Raw genomic sequence first — 10,215 nt, 5'->3', positions numbered from 1 at the left:
TAGTGTTGAATGTTGAATGTGTGAAAACAAGAGGGAGAGAGTTAGACCAATGAACTTAACCTAATTTGTGGTACTTGTATAATCACTGCAATGCAATAAAGATGTAGGTCAAGATTACAATGTAAATCAATATTTCTGTGATGTGATATAACAGTTATTTATGAGGCAACTTTTTTATTAAAAATGAGTAGGATGTTTTCAATTTAAACATGTGTCCAAATATGGATTGAATGTGAGAAAAAACATTTATTTTCACAAATAAATAATTAAAGCTGAATAAGTGACTCACTTCTAATCCGTTTAGCTCACAGATCAGATGGTCTGAATGCCAAAAAAGTCCTTTTGAGTGTGAAGATCTAGCTTCTAGCTGTGGCAGCCATGACCTAGTGAGGGAGACGCAGACACATGTCCCCAGTTGGCGCTCTCCCAGAACATGTCAATAAAGGGACACACCCACGTACGCACACAAGTGATACGGCAGAGAACCATAAGAGAAAATGAAACTGATGGAACACAATCACCCAACTGACAAGGCACGAGACACTGATACAAAAACCCAGCTGGCTGTCTTCATACCCAAGTTCTACCGATATTTCATCACTTTTGTGTTCCTCCTCCAGCATCTATCTGATTGAATTAGCATCCCATTTAAATAACGAAATAGCCCTTGTGTGGCTCATTCAAATCTGAAAATATCTCCCTAGCAAAAACAAATAAAGGCAACCATTTAACCTGTGCAGCCCAGTGTGACATGTGTTGCTAGATTATTACCTTTAGACAGTTGTCTGCACTATACAATAGTCAATGTGCAACAAACAAACAGTGCTTCAGTTAGTCACTTGGATTAAAAATCTCTTCACAGCTGCATGTGGTTTCGTTATTTCCAAGATCTATTAAAACAGGTTTGGGTGCATGTTTCCCTGACTAACATCAGTATCTGTTTTGAGTCACAGACAACCATGTGTTTGTAAGTACACGTTACAGAGGTTTAACGGTGCTTTCCCAAAAACCTAATCGTCTGACACCTACAGTTAATTCTGAAGAACAAGTGGAGTGAGAGGCAACAGTGAGTCAAGCACAAAATCCACATATACACTCGCACATAAACGTGTCAGCTCATATGCCATTTGAATCACACGTCCCCATATCATGGACATTTGCACTGTGTCCATCTCAATTAAAAATGCATAATATCTTGATATGTTCTGCTCAAATGCAACCCCCAAGTGTGGTTTTATGTACCAACACAGAATCCAAACAATGGCATATAATGAATGCACTTGCTTGCTTGCATGCTGCATTTACAGTCAGACAACTATATGGCAATCAAAAGCCATTATATCAATTCAATCAGGAGCAGTCGCTGAATCTCATTGTTCCTGCCGCAATTTTCTTTTTTTTGTTATCCAGAAGGCAATGGAAAACAAAATTATAGCAAGCTCCTCTAATAAGAAATGGTTTCCAGATGTCAATCATTCAGAAACGTCTCGTCTTAACAGTGACACATGGTGGAGTTATGCCAAATGTCAGTTGGGGACATCCATGTTGTGTTTCAGAGCACATCAAAAAGACGGAAAGAGGGGGGGGGATTGTAAAGCTGTCAGGAAAGGTAATAATATAACTTTATGTCAATCAGTACCCTGCTATGTAAAGGATTACAAAAGCCTGATAAATGAGTGAAGATTAGACCCAATTTGCTTGTGAACTCAGGCCAAAGAATGGAGTTTTATTCTGCTTCTACTTTTATCTTGCTGGCCATCGAGGTCCTGTTATTTTATCCTTCCGGGGAACAGCATGGACGCTGTGTCACGCGCTTGCCACCAGTAAACAGAGCCGTATCTCACGCCGTAACGATAAAACACAAGTGACCTGCACTGTATCGGAGTGCATCGCTTCTCCCCAGATAGTGGGAACAAGGCTAATAGCGGTGGATCTAAGTCACACAATGTGGATTCTCCATGACAAGAATGAAGTGACAAGGCAACTGATAGCTACAATCTGATTGATATTCTATAACAATCACAATTAAATGTCAAAGAATTTGTCCTTTTCTTGACGTAAACAGTGCACGTGCAATCCGGATTTCATTTCAATAATGAGCTTTTTCATCAATCGTTAATAAATATTTATGTACTTTCTATAGCGCTCAATGGAGGCAAAAGCATCTCTCCCCAAAGGAAACTTTACAGTATCAGTGTCTTAAACGCTATCAATGCTCGTTTGGGACTCAGTAAAGTAAAATCGGAAGGAACCCTCAATGTTTTATATTATGTAAACAAACATTTGTGAGGTTTCACCGCTGCACTACAAACAGATACAATAAGAAAGTATTTTAAAAAGGCACAGTGAAGAACATATCAGTGCAGTGTCACAAGAAAGGGATGAAAAGCAAAGCAAACGTATTGTTATCCACATAAACAGTTTAAACATGTTTTTTTTTTTTTATCAAAACTGAAAACTACAATACAACATCATTTTCGCATCAAACATCAAAAAAATAAAAAAGTGTCACATCTCTGACTCCCTCCATCCTCTCGCATTCCGTCCAAACTTGTAAACGAGCCTGCGTCCGTCTACTCGCTCCAGGATCTCTCTTTTGTAGTAATATCTGAAAGAGGCAGACAAATTCTAAATGAATTGACAACAGATGATCACAAAGCTTTTGGAACTGTTAAACAAACATTGAAAACAATACAACAATATATATTGATCCATTGTATCATTTGACTTCAACATGTTGGTTCTCTCTGTGGGATTTGTGAACAACAAAATGTAACCTTCTTTTGTCTCAATAAACGTATAAAAACTGATTTATCAGTAAGATTTGTCTTAAGTCTTTTTGGATTCAATGTTGTCATGAAAAGGGTTTTGTAAGTAATTTTGTTATTTGACTATTTCTCTTCTCTTCTTTTTCTACATGCATAACATATTTTCTTACAAAACATCAAAATTCCCTTTTACGTTTAATCACGGAAATTCTAAAGAAAGTAAACAAAGTTAGTTTGATTTTTGTTTCCTTTACTTTTGTTATCAAAGAACACCGATCGCTTTGGTGATTGCATCACGCTGCGAAAATCAGCTTTGAAAATCAGCTTTGTGGTCACAGTGAACAACACCTGTGGGCTCATCTTGAAGTTCCCATTGAAAATTAAGCTCATTAGATTAGCTCATTCCAAAACAAAGCTGTGACTTGTGTCTGGGAGATTTCAGTTCATTTAGGACGAGATATCCAAAATGTGTCTATTCGACTGTAAGTAATGAACGGAGGGAAATGTGTTTTAAAGGGTCGAGCTCAGTCAGTTTTCCTTTTAATACAGCAGGTGCATTATCAGCTGCGCAAGTCTATTTGATTAACAACAATGCAGTATAAACAAAGCCCTTTAAAGGAAGTTCATTTTATTTTACTCAGAGTATAATGTTTCTGCAGGAATGTACTTTGATTCCAACACTCACGCTGCCATCTTCTTTGAGTATTTTTATCACTACCTGTGCAACAGCTGCATGTTTACCTCATTGCCCGGCTCAGTTTCTCGTAGGTCATGCTGATGTTGTTCTTCTTCTTGCCCCACAACTGTGCCACTGCGTCGGACTTGAGGAAGCGGAAAACTCCATCGGTCCGATCCTCCCATTTGATCAGGCCCGGGTTGCGTTCCGGCTCCAGCAGAATGTCCCTGATGAACTCCCACAAGTGGATCCCCCTGGGGTCTGTGGGGGGAAGGAGGCACGTTGGATGGGAAACACTATAACAGCTACCAATATAACACCTAATGATGTGTTCGTATCACTTACTGTGTCTTTTGACCTGACGACTTTTAACATCCGACCGTTTGATATCTGAGAAAAACAATAAAAATACTGTTGAATCGGCAATCTGTTTTGTCTTAAATTTTTTGTAAAATGTATTTTGGGGTTCCATCATATACCTTGCTGTATTGTACATGTTGTGGATTCCTCACCAGGGCTGAAAGGGGTGGGTGACGCAACAAGGGCAATGGGGGGAATGGAGGGACTGTACACGTCTAAGTCTAAGGGAGAAAAATACATTTCATTCATTGGTTACGTGATTCATGAGACAAAATAAGACAGCTGACTGATATTTTTTTACATTACCTGCAGGCGGATAGCTGACGTCCGGAAATGAGCAGGAGAAGTCTACTATGAAAGGGGAAAAATGGGATAATGAAGAGATCACATCTAAGTATAAATGACACGCCTATCGGTGTCAACGCCATTGTCTTCATCCACTGGAAAAACAAGTTGTTTAATTAACTCTTACATTCTGGTTTGAGTTCCAGTTGGCCTAATTCCACATGGTACTGGCCTGCAGAGATGGGAAAGAATAAGTAAGAGATCTATCAGGACAAGTCGAGCAATGCAACGTGTCAGTGTTATATTTAACTAATGCTGAGCTGTGAACCATATCTTTGTTTAAATCTTGACCACCTGTTTAAAGCACTATAATGGGAATTACACAGGTGAGGTAGGTATTCGGCAGATTCAGCACAAAGAAATATTTTGTTGCTTTATGATATAATGCAGATACTTTTACATTTTGGCCCTAAAACCGCACGGTTCGCACAAAACATGTACCGAGGTCTGTTTTCTTTTTAACAAGGAGGTACTGTACAGCCAGCCTTAATATGAATTACTACTGAAAAGCATCCTCACTAATATTTCGCGTATGAAACGTAACCAGGAAACTGAGCCTTTTGTCTCTCAGCTTACAGTAACAACAGCAGCATTGTGCTCTCGTCTGGTTCACCTCAAATGACCCGGACTTTAAACCTGTTTTGCCTGGTCTTCTGCCTCTGGTGTTTCTTAAAGTCAGACATACGGCCAATTATGATCTACCGCTGGAACTCACAACACATTATTACACGTGAACGTTATCGTTGGTTTTAATCCGTGCCACGTCTCACACAAAGGAGCTCGAGTTAAAAACCCAAAGGGGAGGCCGAATCTCGCTTCTTTACAAAAACGCCTCAAACTCAAAATAAAAAAAACAGTCTCGGCCTCACACCCACTCTGAGCGTTGTTGGGAGACCTTCTCAAAACAACAAATCCATCACCTCCCTCGCTTTAATCACACTTCTGCCGCCCCCCCCCCCTTCACAGCAGCGCGCAGCGCGACCCTGACCGTGACCCCTTTACTCAGAAAAGACTCAACTCCGCTCACCCGGCTTCACTTCTTACTGCAACTAATCATCTCCCTTCCTCCCCCCCTATCAGACTGTGGGACGCACCGCTCCACTTGAGCTCCGTGATGTTGTGGAAGAGGATGGGTCCCACGCTGCCCGCCGCGTGGATGAAGTCCTGGTAGCTCAGGCCGCACAGCTGATGGCCGTCCATGTCGAAGTTCTGGAAGGGGACGCTGGAGGCGTCGATCTGGTTGATGTCCATGACCTGCTGCAGCCACTCCCACACCTGGAACTTGCTCCAGAGCTGAGGCTGGGGGTCGCGAGGCCACAGGCGATTCGAGTAACCAGACGTCAACATGGGAACTGGGGACGGAGCGTTAATAGAAAAACACTTCATCCACATCAGTGAATTAACGTTGCTTTGATGTAAATATGCTCCTGATGAGCGAGTTCCCTCCACTGGAGGTATCGGTTAGTAAATTCATTCACAGGGTACCGAAAGAGTGACTCCACGCTCTCGTATCTCCAAATGACGCCTTTTGTTTTAACAGGATTTTAAGAGCGTGTCGGCGGCCTCACCATCAGGGTAAGAGTTGCTGGGGCTCCAGGAAGAAGTCAGTTGGCTCTCCAGGTTGGTGAATGGAGTCACGCTCATATTGCAGCCGCTGCACTCGCATGTACCATGGCCCAGAGGCTGAGGCCGCGCGGGGGTCACTTACTGTGGAGATGAATGGGAATAAGTGTTCGGGGGAAACGTGCTTTCGATCCTCTGACAATAACACGAGAGAGGAGTGATTCACCTGCACAGTCGCCGAGTACTTAGGAATAATTACTTATGCCACTATTGACTCTACATTCTTTGGCCATGAGAAATTCCAGATCGTTACTTATTAGTTCACAGATTAGACAGTAAGATGCATTCAGCAGTGTGTACAGTGGTACACTTTGCCAACATCTGAACAAGCCTTTATGGTTTTGATAAGCCAACTTTATGTCTTTTACACTGCACGAGAATTCTATAAAATCAGAATAAGAGCAATAACCTTTACTTTGGTGTAAATGTTATGGAGCTAGTCATACATCTGTTAACAGTCAACACCCATTTCGGTTGGCCCTAACACAAAAAATGTAATTATTGCCTAGCGACCCACACCCCTTCCCAGGAAGATCTTCATCTTTATTACCATGTTATAAATAAAATAACGCCAAGCCCTGACACACATTTTAATTCTAGATACTGTGCTGGCAGAAATGTGACACACAGGCAAGCTACTTGAAGTTCTGGCTTTTCTTTTCATAACAATCAAATGTCAACAACCACAAAAGAGATTTTCCAAGGAAGCATGTGACACATGCTCACAAGCAACGGTATCTTTGTCAACCAGGCAGCAGGTATGAATTTCTTTAGAAAATACATTATCGCAGTTATGGATCAATATCCCTTTAGCCAAACCATGGTGAAAAATCACCCCAGTGCATGTGTAATGGGATTGACGTGAGCAGATAAGCAATGCTTATCAACATGACTTCATTTTTATTTTACCGATGAACTGGAACTTGAACACACCCCTGAATGAGAACTGAGGTTCATGCCGTCAAATGACAAAATGCAATCTTTCTGCAGCAGAGAAGAGAAGAGGGGCGTTGTTGACAGTGTAAAGGTGTTCTGAGTTTATACAGGTCAATGCATTATTTTACATTTCATTACACCAACTTGCACTTTTTGTTTTCTTTGTATCCATAGATCCATTTTCTGAATTTGACATAATTTGCATTTTCTTTAAAATGCCAGATGCGGTGGGATTACACGTTAATAAATCACCCACCATCTTGCAACAACATAAGGTACAAGTGAGATAAGAAGTACCCACAGGGATAAAAAAATAAAACAATCCTTTTTTTCTCCCATATATTTGAAGACTTTTTGCACATGTACCAAATCACCCTGAATAGAATATATTAAAGACAAGTATGTTCATAAAAATGTCCCAATAAAATTGTTTTAAAACACACATTGTACAGTGTACATTGTGTACATTCTGTACACATGACATCCATTGCAGTCTGTCCATCCCGGGAGAGGGATCCCTCCTCTGACGTTCTCCCTAAGGTTTCTTCCATTTTTTCCCCATTGAAGGGTTTTTTCATATTTTGGGGAGTTTTTCCTGTGCCGATGTGAGGGTTTTTCGGGACAGAGGATGTTGCATGTGTACAGAGTGTAAAGCCCTCTGAGGCAAATTTGTAATTTGCGATTTTGGGCTATACAAAATAAAATGAATTGAATTGAATTGACATTGAGCCTTTTAGATCTGACTTCAGTTTGATTTACTGCCAAACAGAGCAACTTACCAGAGGAATGGAGCGGGTTCTGATCCGGGCTGATAAAGCTCCACTTTCACAACGGCTGACTCAAAATCAATGCTTATTTCTGGAGTTCCGATAATCTAAAGGACCAGTGTTCACGGTGCCACGAGGTGAGTCCTTTGCTTTCCAGATCTTTGATTACCAGATGAAAGGTTGAGACAAACTCGGTGCTGTCCCACAATGTTTTTAATGCTCCCAACTTCCTTATTCTGCACCAATTGGCTACCTGGCCAGGGTCATAGCAAGCAGGTATTTGCATAATGCACACCCACACACACACACCCACACACCCACATACTCACACACACACACAGCTCACATAACTTTTATATTTTCCTGGCACTGTACCCTCCTACCTGCCCTCGCAAACTCACAAACTCAGGTAGAGAAGCAATGTGACAACACACATGAGGATACACCTACACAGGCATAGATCCAGACACACACCAGCTGACAGAGGAAAACGCTCTGTTTCTTTAAGAGTTTTCCCCTGCTTACTTTACTTTACTTATTTTATCGCGATGAATGATGTGGTGACATTTTTCTTTAAAATGCTTGGAGAGAAATTATTTCTTTTGAAAGTCACTATGAAAGCAGTTGTTGGAAGACGGTAACGTCTGTGTACTTTGACAAGCCTGCAGATGAGAGATGCATCTGTCGCGGTTACAAATGTCTCTAATTATTTTTCTACCACAAGGGATGTCTGTCAGTTAGTAAGTGAACTTGATTATTAAATTCACACAATGCGTCTGTTCGACTAATCATTTTTGATGTTCAGTTTGGTTTTTACTGAGCGCTTTAGGAGGTCCTCACCTCATCACAACAACACAACATTTGACTGTGGAAAATGGAAGGTGATATGTATGTGTGGGCATTGAGGACATCCCATGCAACTGCAGAGGACATATGTTAAAGAGCTAAGTCAATGCCACTACTGTTCAACTGCCCAAAAGATAAAATCGTGTTTCTATTCAAATACGCCTTTGCACACTGCTTAGCTGCACTAGTAAACAAAGGGAATGTGAAGGCGATATTTTTTTTCCCCTTCAGATTCCTCAAAACATGTTTGCCCAGTTTTTCAGTTTTCTAGTTTGCGCCTCTCGAATGCAGATTACATCTTTCAAATTCAACACCGAGAAGATGAAAAAAAGCTGATCCACGCAGCGGTGAATGTGTAAAAAAAACCCCGAGTTCATTACTTTGTGACCTCTCGTGGAAGCTTCTGCCCGGCACACTGACAACGACAATGATCACAGCGAGTCAGAGCACTCTGTTCGTGCTTGACGGCAATTAGCGCTCGGGCAAATTTGAACATCTTAGATCTTAGATCTAAATCTGTTCTGTAACTTTTTACCACTTCAGGTACCTCACGGTACCAGAGGTACTTGATAACTTGATAATTGAAGTCACTTTGAGCAGCATTAAACTGCACAATAGACAGAAGCGAGGACACGACTGTTAGAAAGTATGTCAAAGTTCTCTCAGAGCTGGAGTTGAGACGAAGGAAACAAGAGGTGACGCTGAACAAATACACTCACTTAATTTACCCTCATATTTATCCTAATATATATCCGTCAGGAGTAATTGTATCAGATTACTTAAATCATTTTTAAGCCGGCACTGATGGCCTTTCCTCCTTTCCTCAAACTCATTTTCAGATACATGACATTTGACCTCTTTTTAACCCATTGTAAGTGTTCAGGAGCACCAAGCAGCACTTCAAGGAACATCTTGGGGTTCAGCGCCTCGCTCAAGGACACACAAACGCACAAACACGCAGACGGACGAAGGAACCGCAACCCACGTCGTCGTTGAAGAGAAACGTTCTGCCCTCGGAGCCACAGCTGGCCCAAGATCCCTGCGATCAACGTTCTGGCTCGAGCTCTTTGATCCCCACAGTCCAAACGGAGCTCACTCTGGAAGCTCTCACTCTCTCTCTCTCTCTGAGTGTGTGTCCTCGTGTGTGTGCGTGTGTGTGTGACTTGGACTCGTGCCCACAGCTCAGCCTCAGAGGCGATGAGGGAACCCAGTGTGGGTCCCGATTATCTCCACGAGCTCCCCTGGTGCACGCCAGATCGCCACACCGCTGATGGTGAAACGACCCACACCTGATCTCCCTGCAGGTCAATGACATCATCCAACCTGCACCGCTTACAGGGGCAAGTCGCCTCTCGCTCCCCCCCCCCCCTTCTTCCCCCCCCCCGCAGCCCGTCTGCTGCCTATTTGTGACACAGGTGCTTCCTTCCTTCTTTGCAGCAGTTTGCCATCGGCTTTGTAAGCGGGTAAATTGCCTCCGGGGTGTGATTTGGAGCCTAGGACCAAGCTTGGTGCCGTCCCACTGTGAATGACCACATTTGATTGCAGCACCTGAAGTCCCACAGTTCTCATTGTAGCCCGGGTCCTGCCTGTTTCGCAACTTTCCTTTTGTTCTCTTTTTTTTTTTTGCCATGTCACAAGGAGAGTCTAGTATTTAGCATCTCTTTTCATGGATCTATTTTCTCCTGGTTCCAGGGGTGGATGGGGGTTGACAAAGAAGAAGTCCACAGGCGGGAATGGCAAGAGGGAGAAAGCGAGCCGGAGAGACCAAGTGTGTCGTGTCCACTTTGTGGGTCAGCCCACCAGTGTTGTGAGAGGCAGTGAGCACATGCTCCCAACACACAAGAAAATGTCAAAAAAAAAAATGGAACCGTTGTAGAAAGTGTCATCTATTTTT

General features: G+C 42.3%; 1 protein-coding gene across 2 annotated transcripts; it reads right to left on the bottom strand.

Moving 5' to 3' along the window:
• Positions 1–24: 24 nt before the first annotated feature.
• On the bottom strand, positions 25–7,699 carry ehf (ets homologous factor). Of its 2 annotated transcripts, none has more exons than XM_037451749.2 (9): positions 7,488–7,699; positions 5,718–5,856; positions 5,244–5,501; positions 4,277–4,321; positions 4,111–4,155; positions 3,924–4,025; positions 3,790–3,834; positions 3,510–3,705; positions 25–2,608 (listed from the first exon to the last, which is right to left on the bottom strand). In XM_037451749.2, exons 2-9 carry the CDS (start codon positions 5,791–5,793, stop codon positions 2,509–2,511), a joined length of 867 nt encoding a protein of 288 aa, XP_037307646.2. In that variant the 5' UTR covers positions 5,794–5,856; positions 7,488–7,699; the 3' UTR covers positions 25–2,508. The 2 variants fall into 2 exon arrangements, with proteins under 2 accessions (XP_037307646.2, XP_062418998.1); XM_062563014.1 differs by having other exon boundaries at positions 4,111–4,152.
• Between the last annotated feature and the right edge of the window lie 2,516 nt (positions 7,700–10,215).

Source organism: Pungitius pungitius, chromosome 6 (genome assembly GCF_949316345.1).
Source record: "Pungitius pungitius chromosome 6, fPunPun2.1, whole genome shotgun sequence".
Taxonomy (NCBI): Eukaryota; Metazoa; Chordata; class Actinopteri; order Perciformes; family Gasterosteidae; genus Pungitius; species Pungitius pungitius.
Note: the sequence above shows the minus strand (reverse complement) of the source record. Positions and strands in the feature narration are given on the sequence as shown.